Raw genomic sequence first — 16971 nt, forward strand, 5'->3', positions numbered from 1 at the left:
ATCTTGTACCTACCCCAGCACTTAGTACGGTGATTAGCATATAGTAAGCACCTAACAAATGCTGCAATTACAAAGTTAGCAGGGATGGGGCAGATAGCTAAAGTGACTTGCTCACAGTTACACAGCAGATCACTGACGGGACCTAATTCTGGATTACTAGAGCAGCAGATAATTAGATCACACTTCTTCCCCACATCCTTCATTTTAGTTCTAAAAAGTATTGCTTAAAAGCCCATCATTTTGACTTCAATGCAGAAGCAGCATGGTGTAGAGGGAAGAGCATGGGACTAGGAGTCGGAGGATCTGGGTTCTAATTCCGGTTTTACCATGTACCTGCGGAGTGACCTTTGGGCAAGTCACTTAACTTCTCCGTGTCTCAGTCCCCTGATCTGCATAACTGGGATTCGATACCTGTTCTCCCTCCTACTTGGACTGGGAGCCCCATGTGGGACCTGATTATCTTGTACCTACCCCAGCACTTAGTATAGTGCTTTGCACATAGTAAGTGCTTAATAAATACCACAGTTATTATTATTATTATTATGTCACAACTTCATTTGCCTCAGTTCTCTCATACGCAAAATTGGGATTCAAAACCTGTTCTCTCTGCTACTTATATTGTGATCCCCATGTGGAACCATATTATCCTGTGATTACCCCGGTGCTTAGTACAGTATATGGCACATAGTAAATACTTAACAAATACCATAATTATTATTTTTAATTAACATGTGCATCATTGTAAATTTGAATGTCACAGTTTCTCTGTATCTCCAGATTTTTTCCAACAATATTTTCACCACCTGCCTTCAACTTGACAAACTTACTTTACCACATGTATTTTTTTCTCAAAAATCATCTTTTTCCTCTTACTTCCAGATATTGGGCATAGAGTAGACTCAGATTGCCCTTCCATTTGCTTTCCACTTTCATACCACACAAAGGGCCATTTTACTTTCAATTTTCTGCACGGGCTGGGTGAGGGACTTAAGTATTCAGACATGCTATGTTAGCACCTAAATAGTACAGTAATACGGAAGAGAGAGAAGTTCCAACATTAAGAATTTTGATCACTTTAATTTCAAAAATTGTTTTAGGCCTCAGGCTATCAATATTCTGTGACACCCTCCACCATCCGTAACACTTTGTAAGTACTAGAACTTCTACCAGCTCATCAGCTTAGATCGATACGCTTGGAATCTCCAGCAGCAAAGAGTGATTATGTGGGAATTTTTCATTTCCAGCATTTTACAGTACTATAGACTTGTGCAGTTACCATGTTTCATCCATTCCATTGAATCAATTGTGACATCCAATCTTTCACTCCTTGGCTATCATATTTTAGGTCTCAAGGATCTTCACGGTTCCTGGAAGCTAGAGATGTAGGTTGCTGAAGAACAGAATAATGATGGCATTTATTAAGCGCTTATTATGTGCAAAGCACTGTTCTAAGTGCTGGGGAGGTTACAAGGTAATCAGGTTGTTCCACGTGGGGCTCACAGTCTTAATCCCCATTTTACAGATGAGGTAACTGGGGCCCAGAGAAGTTAAGTGACTTGTCCAAAGTCACATAGCTGACAAGTGGCGGAGCCGGGATTCGAACCCATGACCTCTGACTCCAAAGCCCATGCTCTCTCCACTGCACCATGCTGTTTCTCTGATTCTTCGCTAATAGAACTGGGCAACAGCAGTTGATGAACATTTAGGGATGAGACAGAAGTGGTTGCCCAGCGATAGACTATTTTATAGAAGGAGTAGCACAAAACCTGAGCTCCTTGGATCACTTTATGTCCCCTGATTTTTTTTTTTGTTTGGCCAAACACACTTAGGAGGAATGTTTTTGAATTTGTAACTGGTTAATTTTTTTGCACCATTACCTATCCTGATTTTCCTGTATGAAAACAAGAGAGTTTATAAAATTATTTCATCTTTTCCAAGATAAAAGGTTTAAAAAAAACCAAGAAAGAAACAATAAACTGCAACTGACTATTATAGCTTGAAAAGGGCATTGTATTTATTACTGTCAAAAAACTGTGCTGTGCTGGAGTTCTTTTCCGCAAAGGGTTTTAGGGGAGGAATTCCAGATGGAGAGTTGGCATTCAGACTCTACTGAGGGAGACTAAATACCTTACAAGACATATCACCGTCCTTCTTTGAAAAAGTTGATTAACAGCCACGATCAGCTCTGACACCTGCTAACCATGGCCAGGGGCTCTGCAAGCGACATGGTGGGTGAACAGCTACTGGTGAATGTTCCAGGAAACTAGAATTCACAAAGCTTTGGAAAAAGAACTATCAGAAAATGCTGTCCAATAAAATTCAATTATTCAATAAATGGGATTTATTGGCTGTAGACTCTGGACTGTAAACTCATCCTCTTGACTGTAAGCTCATTGTGGGCAGGGAACATGTCTACCAACCCAGTTATATTGTACTCTCCCAAGCCCTTAGTACAGTGCTCTGCACACAGTAAGTGCCTAATATGATTATCTGTTGCATGTAGAACTCTATATTCGGCACTTAGAAAAGTACACAAGAAGCCAAAGACATGGTCCCTGCCCTTCAGAAGCTTTCAGTCTAATGGAGGAGAAAGACAAATATAAATCATTTACAAATTGGGGGAGCAGGAGGAAGAAAAAAAGACAGTAAAGACATAGAATGAAATATGGGAATAAGTAATTGAATATGCATATGTGCATAAGGGTTCAGGATAGAAATGAATAAATGCCAAGGGCAAATGACTTTTGGGTAAATGCAACTTGGGGTGTTGCATCTGAATTCAGGAATTATTCAGGAAAGTCTTCCTGGAGAAGGTGGGATTTCAGGGCTTTGTAAGGATGGCTGAGATTATTTATTCATATCTATGTCTATCCCCCACTCTAGACTGTAAAGTCATTATGGGCAGGGAAGGGGTCTATACTATCCCAAGCGCTTATTACTGTGCTCTCTCTGCACACAGTAAGTGCTCCGGAAATATGCTTGATTGATCTGGTGGATTTAAAAGCCAAGCGTGCTTCAGGAAAGCAGAATGGTGCAAGCAGGAATTGGAGATGGGAGAGTCAACAGAGACTCAGTTGGAGTAAAGAGTACAAAGTAGGGGACATAATCAATGAATAAGACAGATAAAAGTGGTGGAGAGCCTTGAGGACAATGGTCAGGAGAACAGTGGTCAGGAGGTCTGCTTGATGTAGAGAGAAATGGGTAGCCTTTAGAGGTTTCTGGAGGTTTGAGACGAGTGGGGAGAAGCATGTATTCAGCAATATTTTAGGAAGATGACTATTGGACAGACTGAAGTGGAGAGAGGTTGGAGGCTGGAATCAATCAATCAATTACCTTGATATACAATTTGTATACAGATATTAAGCTACTTATGCGCAGGGAATGTGTCTGCTAATTCTGTTGTGTTGCACATAGTCACTGTTACCACTGACTGATTGCAGAGCACTGCACTAAGACCTCAGTGAGGAGGTTGAAACAGTAATGCTAATCAGGAGATGAGAACTTGAACCAGGGTACAGGCTGTTGGGATGGAGAAGAATTGGCAGGATCTAGTCATTGAGTGCAAGAGCTAAAAGGCAGTGAGGAGTCTAGGGAGACATCAAGCTACTGGGACAGGGAGGATGGAAACAGGGATGGAAAAGTGAGGAAGAAGAATCGGTTAAGGATGGAATATAAGAAGTTCAATTACATTTTGATTTCGAGGTACCGGCAGGAGGCAAGAGGAAATGGTGAGATTGAAGAACAGCAGAAATATTAGGGCTGTGAGAAATTTTAGAGATATCTATATAACGGGGATAGCTGAAACCAGATTAGAATTCCTTCTCTAACTGCCCTCTCCTATCACATTGTGGTCCAATCTTTCGGCTCCACTCACACTTGCTTACTATACTTCACATGAACTGTTAGACAGTAAAATTTTTTCGGGCAAGTTCCATGTCTGTATTTACCTTCACAACATGTTCCCAGGTATATTAAGTACAGAACTTAATATACAGCTTGCATTCTATAAATCCTTTTGATTGACAGAATCTCCTTCCACTGACTGGTGACACTTGCTGCACCTCTTGTCATAGCCTCCCTTCTGCCTGTCATAGCCTCTGATTTAGCATCCTGCAACCACAGCTCTCCCCATCTTCAAAGCTCTTTCAAAATCATATCTTCTCCAGGAGGTCTTCCCTGATTAATCTTTCATATCCTCCACAACTGCCATTTCATTCATTCAATAGTATTTATTGAGTGCTTACTGTGTGCAGAGCATGTACTAAGTGCTTGGAAAGTACAATTCAGCAACAGATAGAGACAATCCCTAACCAACAATGAGCTCACAGTCTAGAAGGGGGAGACAGACAACAAAACAAAACAAATAGACAGGCATCAATAGCATCAAAATAGATAAATAGAATTATAGATATACACACATCATTAATAAAATAAATAGAATAATAAAGATGCAAATATACACAAGTGCTGTGGGGCAGGGAAGGGGGTAGAGCAGAGGGAGGGAGTAAGGGCGATAGGGAGGGGAGGAGGAACAGAGGAAAAGGGGGCTCAGTCTGGGAAGGCCTCCTGGAAGAGGTGAGCTCTCAGTAGGGTTTTGAAGAGGGGAAGAGAGCTAGTTTGGCAGATGTGAAGAAGGAGGGCATTCCAGACCAGAGGTAGGTCATGGGACAGGGGTCGACAGTGGGACAGGTGAGAGCAAGGCACAGTGAGGAGGTTAGTGGTGGAGGAGCGGAATGTGTGGGCTGGACTGTAGAAGGAAATAAGGGAGGTGAGGTAGTGGGGGCAAGGTGATGGAGAGCTTTGAAGCCAATAGTGAGGAGCTTTTGCTTCATGCAAAGGTTGATAGGCAACCACTGGAGACTTTTGAGGAGGGCGGGTGACATGCCCGGAGCGTTTCTTTAGAAAGATAATCCGGACAGCAGAGTGAAGTATGGACTAAAGTGGGGAAAGACATGAGGATGGGAAATCAGAAAGGATGTTGATGCAGTAATCCAGTTGGGATGAGAGACTGTACCAACAAGGTAGCGGTTTGGATAGAGAGGAAAGGGTGGATCTTGGGGATGTTGTGAAGGTGAAACCGGCAAGTTTTGGTGACAGATTGGATGTGTGGGGTGAATGAGAGCACTTCAGCACTTCCCTGTTACCTAAGCACTTAGGTACTTACACCTTCCCCCAACACCATAACACTCATGCACATCTTTGCAATCTATCACCTGTCTTACCTGCAACGTTTGTCAAAAGTTCCAGCCTTAATAGAATCCTTAACCTTTTTAAGAGTGAATCAATCAATCAATGATATTTATTGAGCACTTTGTGCAGAACACTGTACTAAGCTCTTGGGAAAGTACAATACAACAGAATTAGCAGACACATTCCCTATTACAAGTTTACAGTTTAGAGGGGAGTTTACAGTTTAGAGGTTAAGGATGGCAGTTCTTGAGTCTAGACAGAAAACCAAGGACCAGAATACCACTTTAAATTAATGGAATCATCAAAATCCTGAAAGGCAAAATAACTGCATTGGTTTCTAGGGGGAATGATCATTGGGCAACAGAAAGTAATTGGTCCATAAGACCTGGGGACACTTTCTCATTTTAAATCCCTTTGGATTGCACAAGTCAACTGGTGGTAGCCCACTAATAATTTTCAGTGGAAGACTCCATTTCCACCTCTCAGGAAGAACCAGAATAGTTTCTTCTGAAGATGTCACACCACTCATTCTTTGTGACAGGCTCCTGAAGAACTCCATTCTAGCTTCCCTCCTTCTGTGAGGAAGGAAGCCTGAACTGAGAAATGGGGAGGCACTTTATGGGACAATTTGCCCAGTAGCTGATGCTCATATGTTCTGACCATGGTTTTTGAAGCGGCTTTTCCAATAGAAAATTTCACTTTTCTTTCCCATCTTTATGGGGCTAGCCTAAGCATTAATCTGACATCAGCAGAGATTAGTCTACGCATATAGAACCTGCACTTCACAGCCCAACAGATTCTAGAAACCTGAAGACAGCAGTTTTAGTTGCCAAAGAATAAGCATATCAGACTTTTCATCCTCACTCAAGGCAATCTTGACACTCACCCCAAGTGGAAGTCATTTATTAAGAACTTACTATGAGCCGTAGAGTCCACACTGTGAGATCTGCTTGGCAAGAAATCAAATTAGACATTCATCTGTTGAACCTCTGGAGTGACAAACTGAACTGCACTGACTTTACATTAGTACTCTGGGAAGTGTCTTAACAGCCTATTTGTTGCTGTGTGCAATTCAGGGTATTCACTATGATAGCCAGACTTTAATGGTCTCGATTAAGTTTGTTTCAACCCATTTTTTTTAATGGAAGTGCTTACTATGTGTCAGTCCCTGTAATAAGCACTGGAGTAGATATAAGGTAATGAGGCTGGACACACTCCATGTCCCCATCATGGAGCTCACAGTTTTAACCCCCATTTTACAGATGAGGTAACTGAGGCTAGAGAAGTTGTGACTTGCCCAAGGTCACACAGCAGACAAGTGGTGGAGCTGGGATTAGAATCCAGGTCCTCTAATTCCTAGATTTGTGCTCTTTCCACTAGGCCATGCTGCTTCTCACTGTCGGCAGCTGATGGCTTTCAAATTCATCTACTGATAACTGGAAACAGGGCATTTACCATGGAGGGCCCTCAATTATGGATACAATGTGTGGAGGGCCCCAGCTGGCTCATTTAGAGAGTTCATCATTTTACTTAGCAACTCTTGCACAGAGATAGTCACGTCAAAAGATAATTTTATAAACTGAAATGAGATTGAAAGGAAATGGGGGTGAGGGGCATGTAAAACTGTGGCGACTAGCTTGTTGTGGGCAGGAATTGTAACTGTTTATTGTTGTACTGTTCTTTACCAAGCACTTAGTACAGTGCTCTGTGCACAGTAAGTGCTTAATAAATACAATTGAATGAATGAATGAACAATGTAAACTTGAGGGTAGGGAATGCATTATGTGCTTCTATGTACGTTCCTAAGTATAATGCACTGAATAAATACCATTACTGCTTGTCCTACTGCTGCTCCTCTTCCTCCTCCTAAGTCTACATGAAAGTCAGATGTTTTCTTGAGAGATTAGCCCTCACTCCCCTTACCACCACGTGGCCCTTCAGTCTGACTGACTTCTCACCCACCAGTCTGAAACTGGCTCAATCACCCACACCCAATTATAAAATTTGGAAGGTGAAATTTTAATTTAAAAAGAAGCTATGATCCCTGGCAGCAATAGTGGAAAAAGACAGCAGGAGGAAGAGCCCATTTAATTATAATAGCGATAATGATAAATGTGGTATTTGTTAAGCACTTACTATGTGCCAGGCACTGTACTAAGCACTGGGGTGGATACAAGCAAATCGGGTTGGACACAGCCCCTCTCACAATCTCAACCCCCATTTTAAAGATGAAGTAACTGAGGCCCAGAGAAGTGAAATGACTTGTCCAAAGTCACACAGCAGACAACCCTTGACCTCCTCACTCCCAGGCCCGTGGCTCTATCCACTTCTCTATGCTGCTTCCCTCTTCCTACCCCTCCACCCCTACAACCTGGATACTTGTGACTTCAGGGTCTTGAACTTTTTAATTGGCTAATCCTCTAATATGAGAGATAACAATCTTTCGTGTATTTGCGGCTTTGAAATCATGTCAGAAGTTTTTCATTTTAAAATAAAAAATAGATTGGTAAGTAAATTGAGTTCACACACCTTTTTTGGCTTTTGAAAAACAGTTTATGAGACTTCAGTTACAAAGTTTTAGAAATCAGATTAATTGGGGTTCACAGAGAAACTGTAAGGGACAGAACTTCACAGCAAGCAGCAGCGAGGTGCTGACCATGGGATCTGCTTCTTCAAGTGATAATCTAAAGGGATGTATGGGCAGGGAATGGTTCTGTTATATTGCTAAAGTGCACTCTCCCAAGCTCTTTGTACAGAGCTCTGCACACAGTAAGCACTCAATAAATAAAATTGACTGACTGACGATTGATTTTGGGTTGCTACCCTCAAAATGTCATTTGCATGTGAGTGCTGGTATTCTTCCCGCTGCCCGAGGACATATGCCTTGTACTCTCCTTCCCTTCCTGCATCTTTTTTCTATTTCTGCTTTCAAAACACAATTAAAAAAAAATCCTTAGTCTGCAAATACTTGCATCGCTACAAATGTAAAACACCCAACCAGCTAATGTACTAAACTTGAATTGTTTACAGTTCACTATATTCTAATAGACTCAACAACTGCAACTATATTCATGTCCTGTATAGCTTTTCATCACTTACCACAATGTAAGAAACATATATGGCTATAGTATAAATGTCTGTCACTTGCCAGACTTCCCTTTTTGTGAGCTAGTAATTTAGAGCTATTTTCTTTTAATTTGAACGGAAACATCTATCACATTGCTCTCTGAATTCAACATTAGGGAGGCCAACCAGAAATCTATAATGAAATAATCCCCCAAATTTAAGAGTCAATGAATACACTGTTTTTCATTGGATGCTGTAGGTCTGAGTAGAATTGTTCATCAAAATTGTTACAATTAGAGAACGTGGGTCCTTCTTGTTCTTGCGAACAGTTATCTTTCCACATAAGGTGTCACCTAAGGATGAAAAAGAAAAACAGTTTTTCAACATTATAGGAATGAAATTCAATAATAATAATAATGATGATGGAACTTGTTAAGTGCTTACTATGTGCCAAGCACTGTTCTAAGCACTGGGGGGGATACAAGGTGATCACGTTGTCCCACGTGGGGCTCACAGTCTTCATCCCCATTTTACAGATGGCGTAACTGGCTCAGAGAAGTTAAGTGACTTGCCTAAGGTCACACTGTAGACATGTGGGGGAGCCGGGGATTAGAACCCATGACCTCTGACGCCCAAGCCCGTGCCCTTTCCACTGAGCCACACTGCTTCTCGGGCACATATATTGCTATTGCACCTGTCTACTACACTGTGAATTTCAATGGGGCATTTCATTGTTTTTGGAACAGTAGCATTAATTAGCTTGGTGCCATATTCTAGTAGATAGTCCCTGGTCAGGCAAGGGAGCTTGAGGAGCAGTGTGGCCTAGTGGAAAGAGCTCAGGGCTGGGAGTCAGAGGGTCTAGGCTCTAGTCCCAGATCTGCCACTTGCCTGCTGTGTGACCATGGGCAAGTCATTTAACTCCTCTGTACTTCAGTTTCATCATCTGTAAAATGGCGATTCGATGCCTGTTCTCTCTCAGACAGTGAGTTCCATGTGGGTCACGGAGTGTGTCTGAGCTGATTAACTTGTATTTATCCCAGTGCTTAGAACAGTGCTTGACACAAATTAAGTGTATAACAAATACAGTAATAATAACAATAATAATTAAAGGGGGTTTGAATCACCAATTCTGACCCCACCTCCTATTTCTTAGCTATGCTTATATTCCCAAAGAATTTCCAGAAGTTTCCAGGGAAGCAAACGTTAAAACCATACTGTAACAAACTTCTTTATAATGAAAACCCTTTCATTGAATAAGACTTCCTATTAATCCCAGTAACTCAATGAATGATTTCATACATTCCTAAAACATTCCATGCCAACAACTGCTATAATAATTATGGTATTTGTTAAGTGCTTACTGTGTGCCAGGCACTGCACTAAGCACTAAGATGGACACAAGCAAAAACTCCCTCAATTCATTATAAAGAGGTTTAATTATAAATACTACTTTATTCCTATAAATTCCTAATTAGACAGTAAGCCCCATAGGGGACAAGGATTGTGCCTGACCTGATTAGTTTGTATCTGGCTCTAGTGCTTAGAATAGTGCTTGGCACATAGGAAGAGCTTACCAAATACCACAAAAAAATTAAAGCCGTAGTGAATACTTCAAGCAGCACAGAGGAAGTTGCAGGAACACACTGTTTTTCAAATACTTTGGTGAGTGGAAGCATACAAACCATCCACTCTAACACCATATGGGGCTCTTGTCCTGCTTGCTCCAGTGCAGTGAAAAAAAGTGGATGTGGCAAAGTGTAATAGCACCATTTTATAAAAATCTATCATAGCCTATAGCTACTAGTCTGGCTAGCCCTGCCAGAGGAAGGGAGTATCTAAAAACTCAGCACGTTTAACTGCAGAGTCCTGTCTTTTAATGGTTGTCCTTGTCATCTTTTCCTATTCTGTTTGGTTGCTTTTACTTTTTTAAATGATATTTGTTATAGGCTTTTATTATTTCAATCTTTCCTTATCCATCCATCAACAGTTACCTTCTTCCCTTAGTCTCACATTGCAGGCTCTTTCTTATCTTATCTTTTTTTTTTTTAATGGTACTAGTTAAATGCTTACTCTCTGCCAGGTGCTGTACTAAGCACTGGGATGGATACAAGAGTATCAGGTTGGACACAGTCCCAATTCCACATGAAGCTCGCAGTCTGGATCTGAGGGAGGAGGGTTTAAATTGCTATTATACAGAGAAGTTATGTGACTTGCCCATGGTCACTGTGGAAAGTAATGTGTAGGTCATTTGGTGGAACACGGAAGAGAACTTTTAAAATATCAATGCGAAAGTTGAGTTTGGTTTAGAGAATCCTTTGTAGCTGCTGAATTTTACTGCTGAATATTGAGAGTGTGTCAACAAGGCCTGGAGCCTAAAATAACCTTATTTGAGAATCAAGGTGCCTAAGTCAGTGATTGAAATGTGCAAGTAAGGAGAGGGGGCAGTAAGGGGGCTGTTGTTTGGGTATAAATGTAACCTAAAAAGTGTCTTCTCTGTGGGGATCTTACATTAATCACCTTCCGAGGTGTGGTGTTTGAACATTCTGCAGAATAAAACTTGGAGACCGTCCGAATCGTATATGCACCTCATTGACCACGCAGAGCATCGAACAGGAATAATTATGCATGCAACATCACACAGCAAACAAGTGGCAGAGTTGGATTTAGAACTCAGGTACTCTGACTCAATCAGTCATATGTATTGAGCACTTAATGTGTGCAGAGCAGTGTACTAAGCACTTGGAAAGTTCAATACAACATAGTTGCTAGATACGTTCCCTGATACATGCTACTGAATGAAATACTTAATGTCTAAGTGTAGGAAATTACATTCCTATCCTGGCACAAGCCAAAGACCTTCAGAATTTTGGCAACAAAACAGGTAGGCGATGAAATTAAGAAATGCTACTGAGTGCTGAGTTGTTTATTAAATCCAGAATTTAATCAATCATATTTATTGAGTGCTTACAGTGTGTAGAGCACTGTACTACACACTTGGGAGAGTCCTGGCTCTACCATTTGTCTCTTGTGTGACCTTGGGCAAGTCACTTAACTTCTTTGTGCCTCAGTTGCCATCTATAAAATGAGGGTTAAGACTCTGAGCCCCACGTGGGACATGGACTGTGTCCAACTTGATTACCTTATATCTACCCCAGCACTTAGAACAGTGCCTGGCACATAGTAAGCGCTTAGTAGCATTAAAAAAATAAATAATAGAGTTGTTAGAAATGTTCCCTTCCCACAATGAGCTTACAGTCTGGAAGGGAAGACAGATATTAATATAAATAAATTTAAGTAAACATAAAATATGTAAAGCACCAGTATTTCCAAATACCATATATACCATGTAACAAGCGCTTAGTACAGTGCTCTACACATAGTAAGCACTCAATAAATATGACTGAATGAATGAATGTAACATCCCATTCGTAATGTTTCTAACAATTCAAAATATAGAATTCAATTCTAATGACAGTTCTCCTCATTCATTTTCCCAGAATGGAACCAGGTGAAAAAGAAAATTAAGTTGTAACAAATCAATATCTCTTGGTTAAAGAACAAGAGAATGTGACCATACCAAATGAAATTCCGCACCCACTCAGACATCTCCTCAGGCTAACAATCTGTACTGCTGAAACTCTGCAAATCTGGCTCGTCTGAGGACCAAATTCTAGACTGTGCCGTTAAATAATATTAAAAGGAGAACCATACATGCTGCCTACATTCCCAGAGTTTGTCTGTGGGGCCTGGTGAACACCCACACATGATCCTTGCCTTTGGAGGGTTTACAATTGAGTTGGGGAGACAAATGGATAAATTAGCGCATACATGCAAATGTTTTTTTTCAATCCATATGCCTAAATGCCCAGAAACCCAACCAGATTCTGCTAATTCCCTTCACTCTGAGTGGCAAAAAAGAGTCCTGAAGTTGACAAGTAACCTGCCTTAAACATAAGTTTAAAAAATATCAGATTCAAGTCAGAGTGCAATGGGAGAAGTAAGAACCAGTATTAGATTGTGGCCCCAGAAATCTTTCCACCTTTTGGTAGCAGCAATGAATTCTGCAGAATAAGAGAATTGTGGATCATCCCCATGGTGACAATTCCAATACATTTGCTATTGTGGTATGTTGTCCGCCAGCAGGCTTGGCATGACTGACTCCATCTTGTGCATACTGACAGTAACCCTCTATTTTGTACAGACCAAAAGCACTCCAGTGTGTACAAAGCTACATTAACCAAAGTGGCTCCACTGTTTGGGATGTCCCCGACCTGTGCTGACCGGTATCTCCTGATAACATCCTGATAACAGGGATTTTGACACTAACCAAACCATGATAAACAAAGGGTTGTAATTTAACTCAGGATCTAGGAATACCAAGGTTTCACGTGCGTGGGACTCCTTTGTGTAGCTCGGATGGGGAACCAAATAAAAGAGGAAGCAGCAGCTAGGATCTGGGCTGCTTGCCACTCGTACCTCCCTCAGGAGGTGAATGGGCAGGTAGTCAACCTTCCTACCTCTCCTGCTCTATCTGAAGTCATGTCTCCGAGTCATTTTTCCTATCTGCGTCATCACCTTGTGTTCTCAACCCTGTGGCCCATTTACACCAGTTAACTTATTTGCACCCTATTTTTTGATAACAGGTATAGGAGGCCAAAAGCTCTACTAGGTAGTGCTCCCAGATGCCCTCAGTGAGCTAGCTTCAATGCTGGACAACAAGGCCAAGGGCTCTACTAGTTAGTGCTTCCAGCTACTCTCAATGAGTTAGCTTCAATGCTGGACAACAAGGTCAAGGGGCTCTACTACCCTATACTGCCAAATGCCCTCGGTGAGGTAGTTTCAGTGCTGGAGAACCCAGTATTAGGAAGGTAAATTGAACTGAAGTCTCCGATAAGACCCTTCCTTACTCAACTACTGTAATTTCTTATGTTTTGAACTCTTGCTCCTGTCAGACACACCTCTACCGATTTCTCCCCATATACCATTCATACTTCAGCTCTCCTGCCATTCAACCCCACCTAGAATGTCTTCTTTTTTGGGGTGGGGTGGAGTGGTAGGATGGGAAGGGACCGGAATTAAGGGCTATGGGGCACAAATTGATTGTGAATATTATTCCCCCACTACCTACCACCACCTTAGACCTCTATAATCTCATCTTGGATGTTGCTGGGAAGGGTGGAGGAAGCAGAGCACAGCTCCTAACTCCTACTGTAGAAGCATTTTCCAACTGCAGCAGTTTGCACTTGCTCTGTGCCTGCTGCACTTATCTCCTCTGATTGTCTGTGAGCAGTGGAAACAGGGTTAAAGAGCTGCCCAACAAGGCAGTTACCTTCTTCGCGGGACTACCTCCCCTCTGATAGTTAAATTAGGTAGGAAGAATGGTTAATCCTTTAGGATTCCATTGGTTTTTAAAACCCTTCACATTGCGCATTGCTCTCTAAGTATTTGTTCATGTGTTCCTGTTATTTTTGCTTTTATTTACCGTTCTATACTTATGATCCTGTCATTTATGCTTTTTGTATCTGCATTAGTGTACTTGTATTTATATTGAATCTTGTCCTGCTCACTCGATTAAAACTAAAAGGACAGAGGTTAGAGTTTGGGTTTTTTTCCTTTTATTTCCTTAAAGCACTCAGTTCAGTTTACTGCTCATAGTAGGTTCAATAAATATTTCTGACAGAGTGATTGACTGTATGCCTTTTAGGCAATTTCTCTAGCATGTTTGCATTTTTTTTTTTTTTTACAGACCCAAGGCCAAAACATTCTCAATTTTAAGTTTTGAGAGAGTTTGCACACCTTTTAGAAGAAAACAGTAACTTGACAGAAAGCCAGACAATAGCATAATGTTCTGGGTTTGTACTTTTCCTCCAAGTTTAATTTTCTTGCTTCCTTAACTTTCAATCCAGCTGTCTCCATGCTTCTTTCCCATTAACTTTTCCTTCCTACCCTCTTCTGTTCTAATGCCATTTTACATTTCCAAACCAGGTATCTGCTAATGACATACTTTTAATGAGACTGTAAGACCTTTTACTTTTAGTGTCAAATACTCAGTTCAGGGTTCTGCACACAATAGGCACTAAATACTAGTGATTGATGACTAAGATGACCTCAGTTCTTTTCCAACGCAGTATTCCGAACAAATATATAGAACAGTACTCTATAAATGTTGAGTAGTCTACTGAAGAGGTTGTCAATTTCAAGTGCCAGTTACAAGAATATGGCCTAGTGTATACAGCTTGGGGCTGGGAGTCAGAAGGACCTGGTTTCTAATCCTAGCTCTGCCACTGCTGCGTGACCAAGTCACTTCACTTCTCTATGCCTTAGTAACCTCATCTGTAAAATGGGGATTAAGACTGCGAGCCCCATGTGGGACATGGACTGTGACCAACTTGATTAGCTTATACCTACCCCGGCGCTAAATACAGTGCCTGGCACATAGTAAGTGCTTAAAAATACCATTTAAAAAAATTCCATTAAAACCGGGTTATAGGTGAAATTGACAAAATAAATGAAATTTGAGGATACATCACTGCAGAGTGAAATGGAATGATCGGAGATAATTTTCATTAAGGTTCAAAATACAGGGCATTTCTGCATTGCAATGATAGGAGCCAAATTTAGAATGGCAGAAATGCAAATGCTGATCACTATATCAGCAGTGTGGCTCGGTGGAAAGAGCACGGGCTTGGGAGTCAGAGGTCATGTGTTCTAATACCGGCTCCGCCACTTGTCAGCTGTGTGACTTTGGGTGAGTCTCTTAACATCTCTGGGCCTCAGTTACCTCATCTATAAAATGGGGATTAAGACTGTGAGCCCCATGTGGGACAACCTGATTACCTTGTATCCCCCCCCCACCCCCGAGTGCTTAGAACAGTGCTAGGCACATAGTAAGCACTTAACAAATGCCATTATTATTATTACTATGTGATATTTATTAAATGCACCAGACAATGCTCTAGGCATGTCACTCCCCTCCTCAAAAATCTCCAGTAGCTGCCTGTCAACCTATGAATCAAGCAAAAACTCTTCATTCTCGGCTTCAAGGCTCTCCATCACCTCACACCCTCCTACCTCACCTCCTTGCTCTCCTTCTACAGCCCAGGCCGCACCCTCCGCTCCTTTGCCACTAACCTCCTCACTGTGCCTCGTTCTCACATGTCCCGCTGTCGACCCCTGGCCTGGAATGCCCTCCCTCCATACATCCGCCAAGCTAGCTCTCTTCCTCCCTTCAAAGCCCTATTGAGCGCTCACCTCCTCCAGGAGGCCTTCCCAAGCTGAGCCCCCTTTTTCCTCTCCTCCTCCCCATCCCCTGGGCCATACCTCCTTCCCCTCCCCACAGCACCTGTATATATATTTGTACAGATTTATTACTCTATTTTACTTGTACGTATTTACTATTCATTTTGTTAATGACGTGCATATAGCTTTAATTCTATTTGTTCTGACGATTTTGACACCTGTCTACATGTTTTGTTTTGTTGTCTGTCTACCTCTTCTAGACTGTGAGCCCGTTGCTGGGTAGGGACCGTCTCTATATGTTGCTGACTTGTACTTCCCAAGTGCTTAGTACAGTGCTCTGCATACAGTAAGCGCTCAATAAATACGATTGAATGAATGAATGAATGACAATCAAAGAGGCCATATTCATCTACAGGACAATGAAACTTGCAAACTGGGTATACTGGCAATATCATAATAGACAGACTGCAGCAACTGGACTCAATTTCAAAGGTACCCCTCAACCAACCAATACAAAAAAGTCTTCCATTGCCCATTCCTCAGGTAATAATAACAATTATGGTATCTGTTAAGCGCTTAACTATGTGCCAGGCACTGTACTAAGCGCTGGGATGGATATAAGCAAACCGGGTTGGACACAGTCCCTGTTCCAAGTGAGGCTCCCAGTCTTAATCCCCAATTTACAGCTGAGGTAACTGAGGCTCAGAGAAGTGAAGTGACTTGCCCAAGGTCACACCGCAGACAAGTGGCAGACTCCCAGGCCCATGGTCTATCCACTATGCCGTGCTGCTTCTCAGGTGCACAAATAGGCGCTTAATACTATTGCTACTATTACCACAAAGGGCACCTTGTTGCAAACTTCTGAAAGCGAACGTCTTTCAGTGAAATAATTCTTTAAGAGGATATAGACATACTAAAGGATTTGGATGATAAACTTGAAACTTATAGCTGCAATATACACAAATACATACCCATCCACCCTCAATCTCTGCATCTAGACCAAGCTGCACTGGCAGTAACGCTAAGCAGATAGGAACCATTAACCAAAGTCATCGGAACCATTAATCAAAGTCACAACAAAGTCCAACTCTATTTTGTACTCTCCAAGCACTTAGTACAGTGCTCTGCACACAGTAAGTGCTCAATAAATATGACTGCTGATCAAAATGACTACTAGAATGTAGATTAAAAGACCCTTTCCAAATTCTGTGTATTCTTTGTATTCCTCTGCTCTTTCAAACATGCTTGTTAATGAACATCATATTAGGACCACACAGTCCCCTAGATTCCTTTTTTTTTTCATACCAATGGCTAGAAAATAACTTTTTAAGCCCGACATCATTATTCTAATGGGTTTACCATCTCAATAGGATAGTTGACACAATGAAAGAAAGACAGCAACACTCAATTCAAAAAAATGTACAGGTATCAGAGTACTGTGCTTACAGTAGTAGTAACATGCTTTCAGAAAGAAGC

At 41.5% G+C, this 16971-nt stretch overlaps 1 protein-coding gene across 1 annotated transcript in view; it reads right to left on the reverse strand.

Annotated features, from left to right (window-relative positions):
* Positions 1-7729: 7729 nt before the first annotated feature.
* The window catches only part of PRMT3 (protein arginine methyltransferase 3), a 111470-nt gene continuing 102228 nt past the window's right edge, over positions 7730-16971 (reverse strand). The window contains exon 16 of the mRNA XM_038765177.1: positions 7730-8609. Within this exon, the coding sequence (XP_038621105.1) occupies positions 8500-8609 (110 nt within the window). The 3' untranslated portion in view covers positions 7730-8499. The remainder of the gene's footprint in view (positions 8610-16971) is intronic.

The sequence above is a fragment of the Tachyglossus aculeatus genome, chromosome 22 (assembly GCF_015852505.1).
Source record: "Tachyglossus aculeatus isolate mTacAcu1 chromosome 22, mTacAcu1.pri, whole genome shotgun sequence".
Taxonomy (NCBI): domain Eukaryota; kingdom Metazoa; phylum Chordata; class Mammalia; order Monotremata; family Tachyglossidae; genus Tachyglossus; species Tachyglossus aculeatus.